The 25,366-nt window shown below is 40.9% G+C and overlaps 1 protein-coding gene and 1 pseudogene across 1 annotated transcript; one reads left to right on the forward strand and one right to left on the reverse strand.

The window, feature by feature from the left end:
* Positions 1-9,081: 9,081 nt before the first annotated feature.
* Positions 9,082-11,295, reverse strand: LOC142550833 (2-hydroxyisoflavanone dehydratase-like; annotated as a pseudogene).
* A 3,915-nt stretch (positions 11,296-15,210) lies between these two features.
* On the forward strand, positions 15,211-18,148 carry LOC142550615 (uncharacterized). The gene is made up of 4 exons (XM_075659690.1): positions 15,211-15,372; positions 16,271-16,609; positions 16,730-17,155; positions 17,339-18,148. Exons 1-4 carry the CDS (start codon positions 15,211-15,213, stop codon positions 18,146-18,148), a joined length of 1,737 nt encoding a protein of 578 aa, XP_075515805.1.
* Positions 18,149-25,366: the final 7,218 nt, after the last annotated feature.

Raw genomic sequence — 25,366 nt, forward strand, 5'->3', positions numbered from 1 at the left:
TAGTATGGTATCGATATATGCGGATTGGGTGAGCTCTAGCATCCTTTTGATCTATCCCTATAGATCTTTATTCCTAATATATATGATGCTTCACCCATATCCTTCATGGAAAACTTACCAGCAAACCATACTTTAGTTGACTTCAACATCCCTATATCAATCTCAATGAGTAGTATGTCATCAACATAAAGCACTAGGAATGTCATTGCACTCTCACTAACCTTCTTGTATACACAAGGTTCCTCAAGATTTTTGCCAAAATCAAACTCTTTGATAGTGTTGTCAAACCTGAGGTTCCAGATCCTTGATGCCTGTTTGAGTCCATAAATAGATCTCTGAAGTTTGAATATTTTATGCTCACTTTCTACTTATGTGAATCATTCATATTGAGACATGTCAATCTCTTCCTTAATATCCCCATTAATGAACGTTGTCTTCACATCCATCTGTCACATTTTATAGTCATACAATGCTGCTATGGCTAGCATTATCTTAATAGACTTGAATATTGTGACTGGAGAAAAGGTTTCCTCATAGTCAATATCTTGATTTTGAGTATATCCTTTTGCTACCAGTCTAGCTTTGAAGGTCACCACATTCCCATCCGCTCCAAGTTTCCTCTTGTAAATCCATTTGCATCATATAGTAACAATTCCCTCAGGTGGATCTACTAAGGACCATACTTGGTTCGAATACATGGAGTCCATCTCGGAATGCATGGCTTCAAGCCATCTAGATGAATCGGCATCGGAAAATGCTTCCTTGAAATTTCTAGGATCACATCCAGGAATGGGCTCACCTTGGCCCTCTTCAAGAAGCAGGCTCAACCTATTAGGCGGCCTTGAGATCCTTTCAGGTTTTCTAAGAGCTTGTGTTTCTTTGATTGGTTGTTGGGGTGTGGGTTATGCTATTTGTGTAGTAAGTGGTTCTCGAATCTCATCGAGTTCTATCATCCCACCTTTTCTATCCAATAGAAATTTCTTCTCTAAGAAGGTGGCGTTCATTGAAACAAACACCTTTGTTTCACTGGAATAATAGAAGTAAAATCCAATAGAGCTCTTCGGATATCTCACAAAGTAGCACAAATTGGCCCTACTATCCAATTTGTCTCTCACTGCCTGCTTCACGTAAGCAGGGCATCCACATATTCTTAAGCAAGAATATTTGGGCGGCTTTCCCATCCATATCTCATATGGAATTACTACTTTTGTATGGACTTGATTCAACAACCTTGCCGGTGTTTCAAGTGCATATCCCAAAATTCTTAAGTTGTTTTTGTGAGCAAAAACTTGTGTGTGTATAATGAGTCCTAGTGGTGTATATATAGAGTGAGACTCCTAATCCAATTAAGAGTCCCTCTCCCACAAGGACTCTTATAAAGGGATGGTGACAACTCAGTGAATCCCATCACAGATCAGACCATGTCCATCAATGTCCGATTACGACGTTCTGACACATCTTTCAACTGGGGTGTGGCAGACGGAGTCCACTGTGAGATAATCTCATTTTCCGTAAGGTAGTCTTGAAATTCAGTACTCAAGTATTATCCACCTCGATCTGATCGTAGTGTTTTAATACTCTTTCCTAAATGTTTCTCTACTTCTGTTCTGAATTTTTGAACTTTTCAAAGGCTTCAGACTTGTATTTCATTAAATACACATATCCAAACCTCGAATGGTCATCGGTAAAGGTGATGAAGTAGGCCACGTAGCGTACATCTGTATGGATCAAATCCAACAAATCATATGCACTTTCCACTTTCCCTAGGAAATGGGCTTTGTTCATTTTTTCTTTTAAGATAGGACTCACATGTCTCTGGAGAGTTTATGTCTGACAAGTCAAACATGCCCTCTCCCACTAGCTTGTGCATACTTCTTTGAGAAATATGTCCTAGCCTAACGTGCTACAAATGTGTTTGGTTTAGACTATCTTGTTTTCTTTTGTTTATCTTGTTGAAATCGTGTTTACTTGGACATTCACTTATCATTGCCAAAAAATTTCTGGCCCAGATAATTTCTTACGTCCAGACTTCTTGCAGTGAAGCAAACATGTTCTGACTTACCGGACTTTGTCAAATTCCAGGCCCACCACCTTCTCAATAGACCCAATCATACACACACCATGCTCATGGGCCAAAGCCCAATCTTGCACGCGTGTGGTCATGAGGTCCTTGAAAGTTGTGTACATCATTGTACGAGTTTCATGCACCATGCAACTCTTGCATGTGTTATTCGAATGTCAGCAGCATTCAACATTTCCTCAAACTGTCTCTACAGTTCATTTGACATAGAAACGAGTATATTATTACCATTTAGCTTGCATACTATGGTCCCACCATCTTGCATGCTTTGTCAATTCAGCAAGACTGACATTAGTGTGTATGCTATTTTCTCCAAATTTAGAACAATATTCCCAACCAATGTTGAAAATTAGTGTTCGGTTAGCTTGTTTTAATAATAGATTTGAATTACGTGACAAAATCATAAATATACTGATATGGAAACAGAATAAACGTTGTCGACTATTTTAAAATATTTTGTAAGACGTAAATTATGGACTTTTGTTTTTACGAATTGTCTCCCACTATTTTTGATATTTTCACCACCCTCTGTTGAAAAATGGGAAATCTAATTTCTTTAGTGAGTACGCAAGGCCCAATTGCGAAATCATGATCCCGAATAATATCAGCCAATCATAACTTCCAAAAGGTAGAGCCCAATTGCAACTCCTTGCAACCCTTACCTAATTTTGCCTCACGTTTGAGGATAGTCCAATAATATGATCCACTTTCTCTTCACGTGTTGAGCCCGGCCCATCAATGTTGAACCTTATGAACGGTCGCCATGAGATCCTCCAATAATATGAGCCAAAGTCATGAGAGTTCCACGTAGTTCACATCAAATATGTCAGTGGAAGTCACAGCTTTCCGGCATCCAGGCATCCCCAATAATATGAGCCAGACACTGACCGCGGGTAGCGTTCATCATGCAACCACCGTTGATGGAAGGCAAGGAATTATTACACTTTCTTTTAATTATCCTTTTAATGTGCTTGATTTAAATTTTGGATCTCATCCAAAATGAGGGGTTTTAATTTTAAAAATTTGTCTTGTCATTAACTTTAAAATTGGTGCCATGATTGTTTGTATGATTACCGGATTCATGCAACTCTTGTTATTATATTAATAATAACGCACATACTGATTATATATAAAATATCACATACATCATAAATAATAAAAGGTGATCGATAACCGAGATCTAATTGATCCATACGAGCCTCATACGAATCCATGTCCATAACCTAGGTAAATGCAGGGATGCAAATGTAATATTACATAAGCTTCCAATATTTTACATGTTTTCGATCTTCAAAACTCCTTCCGAGGATTGGGCCCACCGTCTTCAAATCTTGACTTCACACTAAATCTAATATTTACATTAAATTTCCATGGCACATTGTGATACAAATTTCAGAGGTGGGAACGGACCATAAACCAAGCTCACTTTATAATTATCAAATAATTAAAAATTACAACATGTAAAAACCTAACATACACCTAGAAAATTGGTCATGACTCTCGATCATCCTTTTCCATATAATATAACATATTATATTAATTTGATAACATCACATATTATCCATAAAATCGTGTATCTTGTAAATTATCACTAACCGTCATAATTATTAAATTAAATAAATACTTTTATTTAATTTCAAATAATTAAATTTCTTGTAAAACACCTTTTACTATAAATAATTCAAATCATATTTAATTATTTATTTTGTAAGAAATTAATTTTATAAAAATTATTGTCGGGGTAAAATTGTCCGTATTTTGAAAAAATATCAATTTAACCCAAAATTTTGAAAAATCAAAAAATTACCCCGGATCCGACTGGGCTGCCCGAAATTTATTTTTTATTTTTTGAAAAATCTTACCTACCCGTGGTAGTGTTCACACTGCCCGTGAACAGCACCCGATGCTCGTGAACATTAATTTGCCGGCACTATTCACGTTGCCCGCGGGCACTGTTCACACTGCCCGTGAACAGTAAGTACCACGGCCGGTGAATAGAATTTTTTTTTAAATCTGATTTTTCAAAAAATAAATTTTAGGGGCGTTTTTCTTAAAAACTCTTACGCGGTTAGAAATAATAAACTCAACAAAATTTAATTAAAACACACGAATGAGAATAGCCTGGCTCTGATACCACTGTTGGTGCATCGTATTCTCGCACACAAGACGCAGCGGAAGTTTAAAAACTTTGTTCTTGGGCGTCGTGTGTTTAGAAACATTCATAGGATGTTTAAATAATTATACCTTCGCATTTTTAACGCTGGACTGCAGACTATTCCGGTTTGAGGCAGATATAGCCCTTCTTGTAATTCACTACGAACGTACTTCATTTGATCGTCTAATTAGGTACACGATCAGATACTGATTTCCTCGTTTGATTTGCACTAGAAAATCCAAACGATTTGTGCGTTGAGACTGTAGCCTCTGAATTTCCAAAATTCGGAGACGATGCAGCGACGGCGGCGCGGCGGTAGAAGAACAAAGAAGGCCGAAATTAGTTTTCCCAAAAACCTTGTGTTGGCCGTGAGTTCCATGATTCATAACCATCGATTTTTGCTTAATTGATTCTTAATCCACCATTAACATAATATTATTGATTCTTAATCAATAATTAAACAAATATAATTGGCTTTTTGTTGCAAAATTTCTTCAAATCTTCAACTTGTTGGCCGTGGCTTTTGTTTGTATTTGGGTAAGAAATTTTGTGAAAAATTGTGGTTGTTTATTACGAGTCCTAGTGGTGTACATATAGAGTGAGACACCTAATCCAATTAGGAGTCCTTCTCCCCCAAAGACTCTAATAACTTCATTATATTGAAACTCTCATATAATTAATATATAATGTATTTATTAACTTTAAATAATATATGATATAATAATACCATATACACATATTTTATATCACCATATAAAATATATATGTATATTAATTAAATTAAATTAAATAAACATTATTTAATTTATAAATTAACTCATTGGTTAATTTAATTCTAGACTCCTCTAGAACATATATGACAATTTGTGCATGTTAGTAGTCACCACTATTAGCACAATCATTAAATTAGTAAATTCTAAATTCACAAAAAAAATGATTCCGAACTCATTTCCCGATCGACGATCCGAGAGTGCCGATGTACCAAGGATACAAGTCTCGTTCATATAATGAAAATCGAAAATTTCGAAGATCAAAATTTTCACTTACCAAATTTAGAACTTACCATACATGGCAATTACAATATTTGGCAGCTGGCAATTTTAGTGAACTCTTTCACAAAACAGGTAGTTCTACTCTCCTTTCTTATTTAGCAATCATGCCAACTTCCATTTCTTGCATCATATGGAATCAGCTCATAAACTTCTTTATAAGCTTCTTGCTTGATCTCCATCAAACTATAGTTGTCAAATTCCAACTCCTTGAAATTTGACTATCTCAACGGGAACATAGAATCTGATACTTGTGTGAGACCTTCAATGATTCAAAGATACAGCTAGCCGTGGGTTCACATCTCCATGTGATTCAGAATAAAATTTATTCTTATTCGGGTTTATCCTAGTTAACCCCATTCTTTTCATCAACTCCTTGATCAAGAATATCAGAACTCATTTCTGTTTGCACCTATCGGATCATGGTAAGTGTAACGTCTCACTCATTTAAAATGCGGAATTTTTTTTTTTAAGCTCACATTTTCGAAATATCATTTAAAATAATCGTAATTATCTTACCGTAAAAATAGAGCGGTTTAAAATAACCAAACTCGTCAAAAATCATACGTAAACTTAAACGTATAAAAATCTTAAAATCATCAACGTATGAAATGTATTCCTCTCCTCTCAAATCTCACAAAACATTAAGCGGAAAACATGCGATCATTGGGTCGTGTCACCGCACCAAGGTCTGTCTACTTAGAGTTCGGCACCTCCAGTCTCCTCATCATTAAGCTCACCTGCATCACACATGTCTAGTGAGTCTAAGGACTCAACACACCTGTACCAGGAATAACAAGTACATATACATAGCACACAACAGTGAAAAATATCATACTCAACATATCTTTCATGAACTTAAAAGCATAACGTAAACGTGTCGTGTAAAATCATATCGTATTAAAGTATGTCATCTCATGACATCATATACGTAAACGTGTCGTGTAAAATAATATCTTATTAAAGCATGTCATGTCATCATATACGTAAACGTGTCGTATAAAATCATATCGTATTAAAGCATGGTAATAGCATGTATCATCGTATCAGCATATACATGTTTAAATCTTAATTTGAATTCCGTTCATTAGCTGTGACTTTCGTATCATCATATTAGTCGATGGATCCATCTACGTATAACTACGGTACTGGGCGACGAGGACACCAGCGACACTCTCACCCGTCAACTGGGCTTTGGCCTATCATATCATCATATCATGTCAATGGAAATACGATCGTCGGGCTCCCTCTGAGGCCTTCTCCAGTAAACGGGCTCCCTCTGAGGCCTTTTCCCTCACGATATCTCCAATCATATCATCATGTCATCATGTCATCGTATTATTCACAACTAAATCACTTCCTTCAATTCATCACTTAATAAAATCATGCATATATGTAATTTTTCCTTTAAACCAAACATGCATCGTATTTATCATAATTTCATAAAAATTCATAAACATGATGCATAAACATTTAAAACATGATAAAATGTGCTCAGGGCGCTGCCAGGACCAAAATCTCATCCCGGGTGCAAAATGACCATTTTGCCCCTAGAAACCCAAAAATTTCTGTTTTGCCGCTAGACGTAAAATTTCACGTTTCTGACATTTTCTTAATTCCATTGTCTCTAACATGTCCCAAATAATTATTCAAGCCTACAAGAATTTTCTCATATTTTTATTTGGCATAAAAAATCGACTAGTTTTAAATTAATCTTTAAATATAACATATTAATGCGTTTTAATCCCGAGTTAAACCAAACCTTAGCATAAAATTCCCAAATTAAAAACTTAGACTTCTAATAATTATTTGAACTTAAATACAATTTTCTATAATTTTATTAAGCTTAAATCTAGGTATTTCAATTAATTCTTTAATTAACCTTTCGTGCGTCGACTTAATCCCGGATAAATCTAAAACTCATTATTTTGATTTGAAACTTACCAAACTATTAAAAATGTCCCAAAACATATTTAAAAGCATCCCTAGACGTAAACTCGAGCCTATTTCATAACTTAACTGAATTGTTTTAAAACTTAGACCGGGTTCCCGATTTTAACCCGAATCGACCCGAAACTCAACCAAATTTTTTTCAACTTCTTACCACCCATTATAAACACTAAAAAGATCCTAAAACCATCAAGACTCAGCTTTTAAACATCTCTGAAAGGACCTAAAAGTTGCTGGTCTGTTTCAGCTATCCTCTTATCAAGTCCTCAAAGCACCAACCGAACTCGACCAGCCCCGTGCTCGCACCAGCTCGCACCAGGCTTGAACTAGCCTACCATGGACCTGTACTAGACCGTAAAGAACATACCTGACCCATGGACCTGCCTCCATGCAAGCTGGAAATCGCGATCGGCCGCTCATCCTCAAGAACCACAAAGCGCGACTCTTTCTCCTAAGCTCGCTCGATCGGTTTCATGGGTGGCTCCAGTAGTGTTCGAGCCATCCTCAGCCATGACTCAGACCCCACATGGCCTGGTTTAAGCCTTGGATCGCCCCTTGTACCGCCGGCTCCAACCATTCACGCGATCTCCTCAAAATTTAAGATAACCTAAAGCCAAACTCCCATCGGCTCTCTCTAAGACCAGCACTCCAAGGATTCCAACCTGTTGACAGCATGCTCAACGACACTAACCCACCAACAACAACACATCACAGCCATTCCTTTGCACAAAACGTGGAAATGTGAGTGGTAGAAACAAGAAATGCATATACTTGTAGCAAAACCGAAAAATCTCCTTGTAACTCGTTGGATCGAGACTTTCACACCCAATAAAACACACAACAACATGTATATGACGTAAATGATGAAACTGATAGAGCGCCGGAGGAACTTCTTTATTGCAAAACAAGCAAAACCGTGGCCTTCAAATAGGAATGATGAAACTGACAGACAATTGCAGCTGGAGGATAATCTCTAATGAAAGGGGTGTCGGTTGGTGGGGAGGGTAATTGTGTAGGGTAGGTTTAATTAGTTATTAATTAATTATCTAATGGTCCCTAATGATTTAATTAAAAGCTTAAAAGAGTTTTAAATCCAACGAACTTAAAAGTTGGCTCATTAAATCCAAACACACTCCCGAAAAATATTCGTGTTGGAAAGATTTTAAAAATATTAACCGAACCCCCAGAAAGTCCTCCGATTTGATAAAATTCGCGTACCGATAAAAATAAAAATATTGCGGGAAAAAAATACCCAATAAATTCCAATTCTTGAAAAATACCTTTAAAACATCTTATATTAATTAATAAAAATTAATCTTAATAAAAACTAATTTTCTTTAAAATTATCCGGTCTCCGTTCCTCGTTTGAGCGCGAAATGAAACTTAAAATTTTTTAATGCATGAACCTTTTCAATTTCATGAATTAAATTCTATTATGCATAAAATGCATAAAAATAATTAAACACATAATTTAAAATAAAATCCTAGATTGCATGCATTCAGGTTACGAGAATAAAATTTCTGGACCTTACAGTAAAAGCATCTAGTAGAATCGCCGCATGATCCCCTAGGTATCACTGATAGTGCATGCAAGAACCTTTAGTCATGGTTAGCGTACAATACGGTCCTTTCAACACATATATCCTGGTCAAATTTTCAACCATTGATATATCGGGAGTTGCATATAAATTCGACAATGATGCGATTTATCTTTGATTATTAATAGTGTAATGGTATGTTAACTAGGAAAACACATTTCCCTAAAGCACATTTCTTGCTCTGGCCAGAGACTCCTTGCACTATTAACTCATCATATCATATAGGATATCTTCACCCATAGGCGAATGGTGAATCCCCGACTACAATACATCTGCTCCTACGTATTTCAAAACTACACCCAACCTCGCCACCTGATGACCCTCGATGAAGTCGGTAAACGGATCAAAGTGCATGCTAGTACGTATAGCCCCTACATTGTCTCGGGTCAAAAAGACTAATGGTGTACAACCATAACTGCGGACTATTCCACTCGATAAGTGAGAACCACTTGGATAGTCCGAAAGAGTGTTATTCAGTGCACCATCACATGATCACCCATCTGTGTGAATGGACATCTCCATGCACTTGCCAATGAAACATGATGTTTACATCACATGTACCAGTCTCAAGCTCGAGCGACCTTTATCTTTGTTTTAGGCGGCTGATTCGACTAGGAACCTGTTTAGAATATACGGTACAATTCTTATTGAGTTTTAATGATCTTACGTTGCGACGCAGACCTCATGGTACCTATTGTATATTCAAGTACTTTATATATATAGTTTGCATTGGTTTACAGATAAAATATAATACTATAATCGAATAAAATCGTAAAATAATATTAAAATAAAGATTATTTTACATTAGAATTAATAAAGTTCGACCCATAAGTTGGTTTGTCGGGCATCTATTCTAACAAACACAACACTAGATAATTGTAGAGGCTCGAGTGAATCGAAGAAGAAGGAAAATTAACAAAAATAAAAATAAAAATTCGTTCTTCAAAATATACGTTGTCCTCTTTGTATATCATAAGAAATTCCATTAAAAAAAAACTTGTTTGAGAATTTTGGAGTGTGAGCAGATGTAATGTTATGTTGCCAAAGTGGATTCCATAAAAAAAGATCTAAATGGATTCATTGCCCTGAGACCATTGAATTTATTTTTATTATTATTATTATTATTATTATTATTATTATATGAATGAGATAAGTAATCAGACTTGTCGGAAATTTAAATATCGAAAAGATTTTAATTTCTGCTTCCTTAGCTAAGAGATTGGCCCCCCTCGATAATTATCCAACAACATTTAAATATCGTTCATTTCATAACCCATAACTTTAATTAAAATGAAACCCATAACTTTAATTAAAATGAAAATAGGCAGAAGTATCGTACACAGTCGCAAGAACAGTTGATTTACATTCGTATAGATTTGTTTACGGTGAAATGAAAGAAGCTATACGCCTGATCAAATCCTGGGCTTTGTCAGTCTCAAGACTAAAGATGTGAAAGCAATGATCTTCTCCTTCAATCTCCACCAGCTTCAATTCACCTCTCCACCCACTCTTCTTCACTTTCTCCACATAAGCAAGCCCTCTCCCTGCCAACACATCCTTCTCAGATAAACAAACAAGAATTCTCGAGCATCCAAGAGACGACAAACTCGGAGCTCCGTCGATTATCGGATTAATCAGTGGGTTGTTTATCCCATTATCAGCAGATGGGTATGCAAACAACCACATTCTGTACAGTAAACTTTGCTCTTTGTCTTGTTTCGGTTCCGATCCGATAGGTATCGAGCCCCAGAAAAATGGATGGGATAGAATTGCACCATATATTTTTTAATTCTCGGGTAGAGTTTCTGTCCCTGCACGCATAGCTACGTAATGGACTATGTTCCCACCAGCACTGTCCCCGCCGATGAAGATTCTAGAGAAATCTCCGTGATCAACGAGCCATTGTTCCTTCTCGGAAAGAGTTTCTTCCGTGTTATGGGCACATACCCATTTGAGGGCGTTCCACGAATCCTCATACGCAGCAGGGAGTGGGTGTTCCGGCGCTAGTCTGTATTCGACTGATATGATGAGAGCCTTCGCTTCGGCGGTTAGTAGATTCATGTACCGGTGTTCCAAGGATGAGAAAGCGGATCCGATGCAGAATCCACCTCCATGGAAGTAAAGTAGTATGGGTCGTTTTGGAGAGGTACCTGCAGTGATTTGTGGAAGGTAAATCCTGGCGGAGATGCCAGGCGGGATGGAGAAGATGTCTTTGGAGGATACGCCGGTGTTGGGATCCTGCGGCGAAGGGGGGACGTAGGGAAAGCCCATCAGGCGCTCGACGGTGCCGTCGGCGTAGTGTTTGAGGATCGGCGAGAGATCGGTGAGGATTTCTTTGGTGGGAGAGGCCATGGCAGACTACTGATAATGTGAATTCGTTTCTTGGGAAGTGTGGAAAGTCTCTGGGCCGACAACTAAAGCAAATGATCGGTGCGCTTGCCAAATAGACTCCAAAACGAGCCAACTAATAATCGTAAAATGTTATTTTTATTTGTATTGTGTGACTATTATATTAAATAAACATTATATATTTTCAAAAAATATATTATTATTTAAATAAAAACTTGTGTGAGACGGTCTCACGGATTGTATTTTGTGAGACAGATATCTTATTTGGGTCATCCATGAAAAAACATTACTTTTTATGCTAAGAATATTACTTTTTCTGGTGAATATCGGTAAGGTTGATCCGTTTCATAGATAAAGATTTGTAATATCGTCTCACAAGATATATATTCTTATTATTTATACTATATTTTAATTGATTAAAATTTAAAGAAAATTTTAAAAATTAAAGACGGTACAGCACGCAATGAGAATTAAAAACGGTACAGCAATTGAAGAAACTTATTACTAACATATTTGCTTTTAAACTTTTAAACAAATGTAATATAAAAATATAAAAAATTATTGAAAATCTTAAAAAACATAAAATCAATAGTTAATGTCAATATTCCATTTATTTAAAAAAAATTATATAAAACTCGGCATTTTCAATGTTGGCCTTGTATTGACTGAATTTCTTGTCATCTATGACTTATTACATTTGTCTAATATTTTCCTGTGTTGGCTTATGCTATCTTGTACCTCCATCGTCAACAAGATTATTTTCACTATATTGCTCGATTTCTTGTAAATCATCAAATTTTTCAAGTCATTCAAGAATATCTTTAGTCGTATCATATCTAGGGCTGGGAATAAATATCGAAATTTCGGTACACCGTACATAATATATCAAAATATACCGCATATACCGATATTAAGGGATACTGAAAATTTCGGTACAGTATTATATCGTACCGAAATTTTCGGTATCGATATCGGTGTCGGTATATGTTTTTGAAATGTTCGGTACTTCGGTATATACCAAAGAAACGAAAAATTATTATCATAAAATTATTTGGGCCAAACTTTCAATTGTAATTTTATTATGTATTGGGCTTGCTTTCAAATTTGATAGTGAGCTCAATAGTCAATGAATGAAAGAAATATGACTAGCCCGACAAGAAAACCCACTAACTCTTCTTTCATCTTCATCGTCGCGACAAGAAAATTCCAAGCCTCATTCTGAAGGGAAAAAAAACCCTAAGCCTTAGTATATTCACCAACTCTTCTTTCATCATCATGGGACATGAATTCGTGGTATGATATTTAGTCATTTATGTATTTTCGGTTTTTTCCTTTTCTTATTTTGTTCATGTTTTGGTTTATAGTAGACATTTTATCACCTATTTTGTTTAAGCACTACTACAAAACTGAATTTTTGTTTTGAAAAGCTTATTGCATGTGATAGAACAATAGTTGGAGAAGAAACATAAATTTGGTACATAGATTTCAAGTTGTTGTTAAGTAAAATGTTGTATGTGGACTTTAAGCTTCCTTGCATTATTTTTTTAGATTTTAAAGAGCGTTGAATTTGTCTGTATTTTTGTAATTCATTCGGGATAGGTATTTAGAAGTGTGATACTCACGGAAAATTTAGGGTCCGATTCCGGCAAGTGTCACTAGTAGAGACGCAGGGTTTGAAATTGTCCTGAGCCTGAAATCACAAAGAAGACCATTAAAATGGGGCCAGGAGGGTGTCCTGGCGTAACCCTTCTGACGCTCAAGTCAATGACTGAGGATATGAGTGAAGAGCAGCTAAGGGTGCTGCTGAAAACAATATAGTGAATGAATTGAATGAACACTCAAACCTGGTATTTATAAGAGAATACCTGAGCCATTGATGGGCTTGTCTTCCATTTGGGCTTGAGATGGGCCAGAAGTAGTGGGCCCATCCATGGGGTATCGCCAGTCTCTCCCTCCCTAGTCGAACTGAATCGCAGGTTCGAAGTTCGATTAGTTGTGTTGTCCTCGGGTTACCGGGTGCGAGTTGTGCATTTTCTTCCAGTCGTCCGTCAGTCTCCAAAAATTTGAAAACGAATCAAATCGTAATCTGGCTTCAAAGGGAAAGATATCAAATCAAATCGTAATCTCCTCCTGAATAGTAAGATTTGGTCTGAGCTCCCCTATAAATACAAGTCACCTCCTCGTGTTATTATCACTTTTCCCACACAAAAAATTTCATTTGCAACTTGTTCACTTGCTCTCCCTCGTCACATAGTCTCTCGTCGCTTACCACCCATCACCTCGTCTCCATCACGGCCCGCCACCATCACCGTCTCCAGCCTCGCCGCCGTCGCTCTCGCGCCCTCTGTCAGCGCGCAAGCCTCGCCGTGCCCAAGCCTCGCCGTCTCCCCTCGCCGAGCCCAAGCCACCGCCTCGCCACATCACCCGCATCGCCCTTGTCCAAGTCTCTCCACCTCCCCTCGCCGCGCCCAAGCCTCGCCCCTGCCTACACGCTCGCCCAAGCCTCGCCCTGCCTCAGCGCGCACATGCCCTCGCCCCCTGCCGAGCTCTCGCTTGACGCTCGCCCCTGCCAAGCCGCACTGCCGTGCGCGCCCAGGCGCCCTCACGCTCACCCCTCGCCACGCTCGCCCCAGTGTCCGAGCACCCGAGCGTCCCCGAGCTCGCCCCTCGCCACGCTCGCCCCAGCGTCCCGAGCTCGCCCTTTGCCACGCTCGCCAGCGGACAGCCACGCTAGCCCTGAGCGCCCCGCTCGCCCCTCTCACGCTCGCCCGAACGCCCGAGCACCCCACTCGCCACGCTCGCCCGATCGCCCACGCATAGCCCCGCTCGCCCGAGCGCCCCACTAGCCACGCTCGCCTGTGTGTCCGCCACGTTCTTGCGGTCCTATCTACTGAGTATTTTTCCACGTCTTAACAGGGTCAGTTCTCTCTTTTACTTGTTTGATTATCCTTAATAGTTATGTCTTCTTTCGATTCCGAGTCTAGTTCCTCGAGTGGTTCCGAGAGGTTTAGCAAGTCTAGCAGGTTTAGCGAGTCTAGGCAGAGTAGGACTTCCCTAGCTGATCCTAAATTTACCCTTGATTCCCATGAGGAGGAAGTCACCACCCACAGTCGTCCGGGTAAGGAAGTTCGTCACGTGACCTAACAAATGAACATATCTGAGGCAGATAATTTATGATACGGTCATTTGTCATCTTACATCCCTCTTGGTAGCGAGTCAAAACTTAGAACTTTGTGGCACATTCCTCCCTCCCATGAGATCATCATTCCTACCTCTAAGGACCGACCCCTATCTAGCTCCCAAGGGCTGCTCCACCTTCTTTCAGCACCACCTTGATGCCGGTCTTCGTTTTCCCTTATGTGACTTCTTCCAGGAGTTGAGCAATTATTATCAAGTGCATCTGGGTCTGCTCACTCCTAATGCTCTTCGCTTGATAAGCTGTTTCGCTGTGTTATTCAGGGCCCTAGACCTCCCTGTACACGGGCAAGCGTAGCGAGTGGGGCGCTAGAGCGAGCGCGGCTGTGCTCGGGCGAGCAGGGCTGTGTGTGGGCGCTCGGGCGAGCGTGGCGAGTGTGGTTCTCGGGCTGATAAGTGCAAAAAATTGCACTTAATTTAGATGTTAATCCATTTGATCTATGCTGGTTTCGAACAGATTTATGCTTGGTTTTTGTTGTTTTTGTGTAGTGCAAGGGATATAGAACTATAGGATGGTTTAGAGCAATCAGAGACGTTTTTGAGCATAAAACAGCGAAAGACTCAGAGCCGCAGCGACACAACAATCGCTGCAGCGCCACAATGTGCGAAAGAGAAGCGCCGCAGCGCTACAAGATGAGCGCCGCAGCGCCATCAGTGCCGAAGTATAAGCGCCGAGGCGCTACCTACACAGCGGTGCAGCGCTAAAAGCCAAGAGTCAAGCGCTTAGGCGCTAAGGGATAAGCGTCGCGGCGCTAATGGCGGCGAAACAAGACTAAATGGGCTTCGACTTATGGTCCGAACGGGAGAATAAAAGAAAGACAAGGGTTCAGAAATATGGAGGCCGTTTTTGGAGAAATACAGAGAGGAGAGCGGGAGCAAACAGGAGACGAAGATCCAGAGCGCGAAGATCGATTGCAAATACGAAGAACGACGAATCTGGGTACAGAGACGACACTTCAGATTTGTTATTCTGTTCTTCCATTTTTATATTTTCTCGTATTTCGATGTCTAAAACTTTGAACATGCGTTGTTTTTATTAAGATTTCGTCATGAACTAATTTTCTAGTCTAGAGAATGACGTAACTTTGTGGATACGATGATTTGACGCAGTGGTTTATTTGATTGAATTCCGCTCTTGTTTAATTGTGTTCTCTGTGTTTATTTCACTGCAATTTACTGGCCATAAATTGTTTGTTGTTTGATAAATTTTATAACTCGGGAGAGGTACTAGGATTATAGATCATTAGAGACACATCGTTGAATGTTTATATCGTTTGGGAGGCGGATAACTTTAGCGAGACTTAGGTAAGAACATCATTTGTACTTATCAACGAAACTTAGATTTTATTAGGAATAATTGAATCGAAGTTTGATTGATACAATTTATTCGTCACTTGGGAAAGGGAGAATAAAATAATTAACTGTTCTTGGTCATTAAATAATTGGAATTCATGAATATAAATTCAATTGAGAATAATTATCATGGAAACTTGGTGAAATCATTTCTCTAGATATTTTCTCTCAGTGTTATTTCTCAACTCGGTGATTTGATTATTTATTTGTTTTCAATTAATTCGTTTAAACAAACCAATCTGGTTATTGATTTTTCTAGATAAAGTCTTGACTATTTTAATTACAAGCATTGATATATATTTTATTTACACTCCTCGTGGGATCGACACTTGCACTTAAAAATACATTTTACTATAACTTGACATCGTGCGCTTGCGAGCAATCAAGAAAACACGCAACAAGTTTTTGGCGTCATTGCCGGGGAGTGTATAAATTTTAATTTATATCAGTATTGTTACCAATTAGTCTAGATTTTAATTTTTAGAGTTTTTTTATTTTATTTTATTTCATTTTTGATTTATTCACTTTCTCTGTTTGACAGTGCATGCTAAGATCGCACAACCTTGATTTGCTTATTTTTTATCCGGAGATCGAAAGAACTGCAAGAAGAATAAGAAAAGCGAGAAGGGAAGAAATCAAAGCAATGGCTGATAACAGAGAGAACGACAGACACATCCCGCCAGAGGCTATACCTATCAGAGATCACTTCCGACCAGTGATTAACACTCATTATTCTGGCATTGCAAGAGGGACCATCAACGCCAATAATTTCGAACTAAAACCTGCCCTGATTAATATGGTTCAACAAAACCAGTTTGCGGGGACTGCTACTTCTGATCTTCACGTTCATTTGAGGACTTTTCTGGAGATCACGAACAAGGTAAAAATGAATAATGTTCCTGATGATATTATTAGATTGTGTTTGTTTCCATTTTCTCTCAAGGACCAAGCAAGAGGATGGCTCCAATCATTGCCGCTAGGGAGCATTACGACATGGCAGGAGTTAGCCACGAAATTCCTCTCTAAATATTTTCCCCCCGCCAAGTCTGCACAGTTGAAGATTGAGATCAGTACTTTCAGGCAGACTGACTTTGAACAGCTTTACGAGGCGTGGGAAAGGTACAAGGATTTGTTGCGGAGGTGCCCGAATCATGGTTTTGAAGACTGGGTACAGATTGAGCTTTTCTATAACGGGTTGAATGGTCAGACACGGACAACAGTGGATGCAGCGGCAGGTGGCACGATCTTTGCCAAATCTCCTGCTCAAGCCTACGACTTGCTTCAGCAGATGACTATTAATAGCTACCAATGGCCGTCTGAGAGGTCAGGAGTAAAGAGAACAGCTGGAGTCTATGCTGTGGATCCGATTACATCGCTCACCGCCCAAGTTTCTGCACTAACCACCCAATTAGCAGCTATGAACAAGGTGAGCACAGCAGAGGGTGAAAGTGCACCGGTTGTTGTTGAAGACACACATTTTCCTGAATAAGTCCAATTCATCAACAACAAAAATTTTGGAGGCTATGGAGGATATCTAGGTAACCCTCCCCCTAATGCTTATCATCCTGGTTTGAGAAACCATGAAAATTTCTCTTACACAAATAATAAGAATGTATTGAATCCTCCACCGGGGTTTAGTACATCAAATGGGGAAGGGAAGCCATCATTTGAAGACTTGGTTGGAACTTTTGTTGCTGAATCTGGCAAGAGAATGGCTAGGACTGAGTCTAGGCTTGATAACCTAGAGACCCACATGGCAAACATTGGTGCTTCTTTGAAAATCTTGGAGACGCAAGTTGGACAGATAACAAAACAACTCACGTTTCAATCGTCAAGCGCAGTACCAAAGACTTCAGACCCGAGTATGAGAGAGGTGAATGTTGTTTTCATACAACATGAGAAGGTTGGAATGATAGAGGTAGAAGAGAAAAGAGGTGATCATAAACCCAGCTGGGAAGATAAGCCGACTCCAAGCAAAGGGGATCGAGGTAAGAAAGGTAAGAATTATGATTTTGATCAATGCATTGATATTTCTTTACTTCCCTATCCCCATAGATTTTTACAATTAAAGGCTGAATTTCAAAAGAAAAAAGGTCTTCAAAATCTCAAGAACCTACACTCTAACATTCAGTCTGCAGAGCAGGAAGAGGTGGCATTTACTGGAGGAGATGATAAGGGAAGGCAAGGAAATCTTCCTCAGAAGCTGCAAGACCCCGGGGAATTTGTTGTACCATGTGAAATAGGGGGTCAATCAGTGAAAACAACTATATGTCATTCAGGAGCAAGTGCGAATATAATGCCAAGTTCTCTTTACGAGAAACTTGGACTGAGCAAAATCAAACCCACAGAAGTAATCTTGCAGCTGGCAGATAAATCGGTAAAGGTGCCACTGGGTTGTGTCGAAGATGTTGAACTTTAAATCGATAAATTGAGGCTTCCAGCAGATTTTGTGGTACTTGACGTGGAGGACAGTAAGAATGTTCGTATCATTCTAGGACGACCATTCTTGGCTACGGTGGAAATCATGGCATCCAAGAGTTCTCACGACCCACCTTGTACAGTGCAATGACAGTCGGGCTGACGACGTTAAACCAAGCGCTTGTTGGGAGGCAACCCAACCCGTATCTTTTATTGCTTTTGTTTTTTTTATTTGCTTTTATTTTATTTTCAGTAGTATAATTATTTTTACGTTTTCTTTTTATCTAATTTGGCATGTGGAGATTAGTTACTGATTTATGCGTTTTTATGTAGGTACAAGTTGAAACAGGGCAAGGAAAGAACTTATTTTGTCAAGAGTTGCACCTGAATAGCGCCTAGGCGCCATACAAGAAGCGCCGCAGCGCTAAAAGCCGAGAAAGAAGCGCCTAGGCGCTGCCAAGAAAGCGCCGCAGCGCTAAAATGCGAAGACTAAGCACCGCAGCGCTAGACATTCAGCGCCTAGGCGCTGAAAGCCGAAGGTTAAGCACCGCGGCGCTACTTACTCAGCACCGCGGCGCTAGTTCGTCTTATATGGAAAAAAAAGGGGGGATCGAGACTTCATTTTTCAGAAACCTAAGAAGCAAGCGTCGCGGCTCCTCCACGCCTCCACCGAAAAAATCGCTCAACTCCACAAATTAGCCTTCTAAACATCACATGACACCACACGATTCACCCCCAAGCTATTCCATCTTCAAATTCTCACTCCTAACCCCAATTGGCTCAAGATTTCAACGAAGTTGACAAAAATCGACCCCAGACAAAGTGTAGCAAAATTTCAACCCGTCACAATAAGGTACTTGTTATTGGTATCATAATTCTCGATTTTCATGCTTGGGATTTAGTGGAGTCGCGTTCTTGGGTTGGTACACGTAAGGTGTTTGACAAATTGCCTCTGTGAGTTGTTGTTACGTATTGTTGGATTTGGAATATTGCATGTTAGAAGAATCGTTAATTGACTGATTGTGTTGAGATTGTGGGTACGTCTTTGGTGTAATCTTGTTGAGACGTTGTTGTTGGATATTGTTTGTGAGCACTAAATTGTTAGAATTGAAATATGCCGCCGAAAAAGAAGAATAAGCGGGGTGAATCTGGCGAGGGCGAGTCGTCTACCGCTACTTTTTATAGATGACGATTCTGGAATGCTGCTGCGACCGAAAACTATTCCAAATTACAAAATAAAAGCATGCAGTGAGAAAGGGGGATGGATCATAGCATCCCAGATTGTGCGACACTGATTGTTGCTCGGAATATTCATTGGGCTGAGTTTGTGAAACCGTCGGCAGACGCCGTGATCTCCTTTGTGCAGGAATTCTATGCTAATCTAAAGGTCAAACACGAGAATTATCAAGTGAAGGTGCGAGGGCGAATGGTTGCCTTCGATAGGACAACAATTAATTCGTTGTATTCGATGCCAGACTACGAAACAGATGGGTACACACTATTCATGCGAGAGGCATACCCTTATGAGATGGTCATTACCACACTATGTGAGCCGGGGACGGTTTGGAAACTGAATAATCAACGAGCACCGGTCACATTCCCAGCGACGTCGATGAAAAGGGAGGCCTACAACTGGTATCACTTTGTGGCCTCGCGGTTGATGCCATCTGGGCATGTGTCTGACGTGACGAAGACGAAGGCAGCTTTGGTCTTTTGTATCCTCACCGGCAGGACAATGGACACGGGCCGGGTGATTATGACATCTATGTTGCAGGCTTCTCGGGGTACTTCCACTGTGAGTTTGCCACACTCCTATACCATTACTGATCTATGTCGGCTAGCAGGGGTTGTGTGGGATGATAGCGAGGGCTTATTGTATACAAAAGGCGACATCTCACTTGTTGCTAGACTCCCGCGGGATCGGAGACAGAGACAGATCATTAGTGCTCCGGGAGAGGCTTCAGGGAGTGAAGCGCAACCACCTCCCGTCTCACAGGCACGTGCAGGAGGGGACAAACAGCACAGGAGCGTCTCGATGATATCGAGCGTGCTACGAGGCAACGGTGCCGGATGACACAAGAGCACATGGACTATGTGCACGATTTTAATCAGGTGCTCGCACAGCAATATCCTGCAGCCGCATTTCCTCAGCCACCTGCATTTTCACATAGACCTATAGAGGATGATGAGGAGTATTATGATGACGAGAATACTGAGATGTCAGGCGAGGACAGCGAGTCCTGATGCTCGCTGCATGAGGTACGTAATCCCCTGTTTTTCTTGCTTTATTACTGTACATTGGGGACAATGCACGTACCTAAGTTTGGGGGGGTTGTTTACTGTCGTACTTGTCGTTTACTATCGTTTACTCTTGCTTTACTCTGTTTTACTTTTGAGTTTCAGTTCTTCGTTCTTATTTTAGGAATTGCTTAATCAGTTATTCCCTGCACTTCTCGTAAAAAAAAAACTATTTCATTGCATGTTAGAATTGTTAGGACTTGTCATGGATCAGCTATCGTGAGGCCGATGATGAAAATAAAATCGTGAGTCTGAAGCATGAATGTATTCGTGATTACTTGGGAGTCACATTTTAATGCACTGTCATGTTTGTTGATATTATCGGTGCTAAGAGACAATTTGCGTGCCTGTGATGTTAATTAAACGAGAGAAATCTGATTTTTAGTAATTCTCGCATGACATTGACTGACACTTTTGCGAATACAGAGATGATCTAGGCAATTTTTCTCAATATCTTTGGGCATGTCTTCTTTATTCATTATCAATTGTTATCTCATTGAGCCTCGAGTAGATTGAGATGCTTGACTTTTCTTTGTGTGCCTATCTTATATACCATTTTAATTGAAAATTGCATGTGATTGGTTTGTATGAGATGACTAATGGATTGACGGAAATCTAGAACTTGTTTGAACACTTTTCGAGGCGAAATACGTATAATATGTGACATAGGAATGATTTAGGCGATCTTTGGAACCGTTTAAGCCTTCGAGCCTACCAAACGAACATGTAATATCCCTAGTCTCCCACATTGAGCCTACTAAAAATCAAGTGGTGTGTGTCAATGACACACAATTAGCCCCCACTTGTATCTATTCTACATCCCACAACAACTACCTAATGAAGCTTATACACTCATTGTGCTATCTTAATTTTGAGAGAAATAAGTTCATTGGTGTTGGAATGATTCAAATACTCCTTGAAAAGAAAAAAGAAAAAAGAAAAAATTGAATGTTCAGAAAAGAGTTCAAAAAAAAAAGAGGAAGAAAAACAATGAAAAGAACGAATCGAAAGTGATGAAAAAGAACCTATATAGGAAATGAAGGATATGAATGAGAGGAAAACAATAAGTGGATGGTGAATGAAAAGAGAATGAAAATGAGTGAAATTGATGAAGTTCAAATATTTCTCTTAAATTTTGATCTCCATACCTTTGTTATAGCCATGAGCCGTAGCCTAACGTTACAAGCCTACAAGACCTATTAACCTTGTCACATTTATCCAATATACTAGTGGAGAAAAATTGTTCAAGTCAAGCTTATGGATACCTGATAAACATGGTTAACGAGTATAGACTTTAATCATTTGCATGCAAGCATCTCATTGTGTGACTTCAGCTTTGGTATACTTGTGATGATTATCTTTTGAGCCAAACAATCACCAATAAAGTCCTTTGTGATCTGTGTAAGTAAATGTGTATTTTAATGAAGTGTAAGTTGCACCGAACTGAGGACTTCTTAAGTTTATAAGGCGATTTGGCATTGTGAATCTATTTGTGCAATCGATGAGGTAAATAAACATTGACATACCACACACGCACGTAACTCTCGAGTAAATACGAATCACATGAAAATAAATAGATCTGAGGCCACTATTACTTTTTGCATATCCATGACTATAGTTGTCAGCGTTTATTTCTTGCTTGAGTCTGCATTCCTATTTTTACTTTTATTTGTTGCTCGGGACTAGCAAAAGTTCAAGTTTGGGGGGGTTTGATAAGTTCAAAAAATTGCACTTAATTTTTATGTTAATCCATTTGATCTATGCTGGTTTTGAACAGATTTATGCTTGGTTTTTGTTGTTTTTGTGTAGTGCAGGAGATATACAACTATAGGATGGTTTAGAGCAATCAGAGACGTTTTTGAGCGTAAAACAGCGAAAGACTCAGAGCCGCATCGCCACAACAAGCGCTGCAGCGACACAATGTGCGAAAGAGAAGCGCCGCAGCGTTACAAGATGAGCGCCGCAGCGCCATCAGTGCCGAAGTATAAGCGCCGAGGCGCTATCTACACAGCGCTGCAGCGCTAAAAGCCGAGAGTCAAGCGCTTAGGCGCTAAGGGATAAGCGCCGCGGCGCTAATGCTCACGAACGACGGGCGCCTAGGCGCCACTTACTCAGCTCCGCGGCGCTAATGGCGGCGAAACAAGACTAAATGGGCTTCGACTTACGGCTCGGACGGGAGAATAAAAGAAAGACAAGGGTTCAGAAATATGGAGGCCGTTTTTGGAGAAATACAGAGAGGAGAGCAGGAGCAAACAGGAGACGAAGATCCAGAGCGCGAAGATCGATTGCAAATACGAAGAACGACGAATCTGGGGACAGAGACGACACTTCGGATTTGTCATTCTGTTCTTCCATTTTTATATTTTCTCGTATTTCGATGTCTAAAACTTTGAACATGCATTGTTTTTATTAAGATTTCGTCATGAACTAATTTTCTAGTCTAGAGAATGACGTAACTTTGTGGATACGATGATTTGACGCAGTGGTTTATTTGATTGAATTCCTCTCTTGTTTAATTGTGTTCTCTGTGTTTATTTCACTGCAATTTACTGGCCATAAATTGTTTGTTGTTTGATAAATTTTATAACTCGGGAGAGGTACTAGGATTATAGATCATTAGAGACACATCGTTGAATGTTTATATCGTTTGGGAGGCGGATAACTTTAGCGAGACTTAGGTAAGAACATCATTTGTACTTATCAAAGAAACTTAGATTTTATTAGGAATAATTGAATCGAAGTTTGATTGATACAATTTATTCGTCACTTGGGAAAGGGAGAATAAAATAATTAACTGTTCTTGGTCATTAAATAATTGGAATTCATGAATATAAATTCAATTGAGAATAATTATCATGGAAACTTGGTGAAATCATTTCTCTAGATATTTTCTCTCATTGTTATTTCTCCACTCGGTGATTTGATTATTTATTTGTTTTCAATTAATTCGTTTAAACAAACCAATCTGGTTATTGATTTTTCTAGATAAAGTCTTGACTATTTTAATTACAAGCATTGATATATATTTTATTTACACTTCTCGTGGGATCGACACTTGCACTCAAAAATACATTTTACTATAACTTGACATCGTGCGCTTGCGAGCAATCAAGAAAACACGCAACACGGGCACTCGGGCGAGCGTGAGAGGGGCGAGCGGGGCACTCTGGCGGGCGTGAGCTCGGCCGAGCGTGGCTGTGCGCGGGCGAGCATGGAAAAGGCCGAGCTCGGGACGTTGGGGCGAGCGTGGCGAGGGGCGAGCTCGGGGACGCTAGGGAGCTCAGACACTGGGGCGAGCGTGGCGAGGGGCGAGCTCGAAAGGGGTGAGCATGAGGGCGCGCGCGGCAGTGGGGCTCGACAGGGGCGAGCGTGAGGCGAGCACTCGTCAGGGGCGAGCGTCAAGCGAGAGCTCGACAGGGGGCGAGGGCAGGTGCGCGCTGAGGCAGGGTGAGGCTTGGTCGAGCGTGTAGGCGGGGGCGAGGCTTGGGCGCGGCGAGGGGAGATGGCGAGACTTGGACAAGGGCGATGCGGGGGGTGTGGCGAGGCAGTGGCTTGGGCTCGGCGAGGCTTGGCGCGGCGAGGCTTACGCGCTGACAGAGGGCGCGAGGGCGACAGCGGCGAGGCTGGAGACGGTGATGGTGGCGGGCCGTGATGGAGCCGAGGTGATGGGTGGTAAGCGACGAGAGACTATGTGACGAGGGAGAGCTAGTGAACAAGTTGCAAATGAAATTTTTTGTGTGGGAAAAGTGATAATAACACGAGGAGGTGACTTGTATTTATAGGGGAACTCAGACCATATCTTACCGTTCAGGAGGAGATTACGATTTGATTTGATATATTTCCCTTTGAAGCCAGATTACGATTTGATTTGTTTCCAAATTTTTGGAGACTGACGGACGGCTGGAAGAAAATTTACAACTCGCACCCGGTTAACTCGCACCCGGTAACCCGAGGACAGCACAACTAATCGAACTTCGAAGGGAAAGATATCAAATCAAATCGTAATCTCCTCCTGAATGGTAAGACTTGGTTTGAGCTCCCCTATAAATACAAGTCACCTCCTCGTGTCATTATCACATTTCCCACACAAAAAATTTCCTTTGCAACTGGTTCACTAGCTCTCCCTCGTCACATAGTCTCTCGTCTCTTACCACCCATCACCTCGCCTCCATCACGGCCCGCCACCATCACCGTCTCCAGCCTCGCCGCCGTTGCCCTCGCGCCCTCGGTCAGGGCGCAAGCCTCGCCGTCTCCCTTCGCCTCGCCCAAATCACCGCATCGCCCTTGTCCAAGTCTCGCCATCTCCCCTCGCCGTGCCCAAGCCTCGTCCCCGCCTACACGCTCGCCCAAGTCTCGCCTTGCCTCAGCGCGCACCTGCCCTCGCCGCGCCCAAGCCTCGTCCCCGCCTACACGCTCGCCCAAGTCTCGCCCTGCCTCAGCGCGCACCTGCCCTCGCCCCCTGCCGAGCTCGCCCCTCGCCACGCTCGCCCCAGTGTCCGAGCACCCGAGCGTCCCCGAGCTCGCCCCTCGCCACGCTCGCCCCAGCGTCCCGAGCTCGCCCTTTGCCACGCTCGCCCGCGCACAGCCACGCTCGCCCCTCTCACGCTGGCCCGAGTGCCCGAGCACCCCACTCGCCACGCTCACCCGAGCGCCCACGCACAACTCCGCTCGGCCGAGCACAGCCGCGCTCGCCCGACGTCTTATCCGGGTCAGTTCTCTCCTTCACTTGTTTGTTTATCCTTAATAGTTATGTCTTCTTCCGATTCCGAGTCTAGTTCCTCGAGTGGTTCCGAGAAGTTTAGCGAGTCTAGCGAGTCTAGCCAGAGTAGGACTTCTCTAGCTGATCCTGAATTTACCCTTGATTCCCATGAGGAGGAAGTCACCACCCACAGTCGTACGGGTAAAGGAGTTCGTCACGTGA

The sequence above is a fragment of the Primulina tabacum genome, chromosome 7 (genome assembly GCF_025594145.1).
Source record: "Primulina tabacum isolate GXHZ01 chromosome 7, ASM2559414v2, whole genome shotgun sequence".
Taxonomy (NCBI): Eukaryota; Viridiplantae; Streptophyta; class Magnoliopsida; order Lamiales; family Gesneriaceae; genus Primulina; species Primulina tabacum.

Bases quoted from the DNA above. Each gene is read 5' to 3' on its own strand.
- LOC142550615 (XM_075659690.1), top strand. From the start codon at position 15,211: ATGGAGGCCGTTTTTGGAGAAATACAGAGAGGAGAGCGGGAGCAAACA. The intron at 15,373-16,270 runs GTATTTCGATGT...TCTGTTTGACAG, and splicing joins TTCCATTTTTATATTTTCTC to TGCATGCTAAGATCGCACAA. The intron at 17,156-17,338 runs GTGAGCACAGCA...ACAAATAATAAG, and splicing joins AATTAGCAGCTATGAACAAG to AATGTATTGAATCCTCCACC.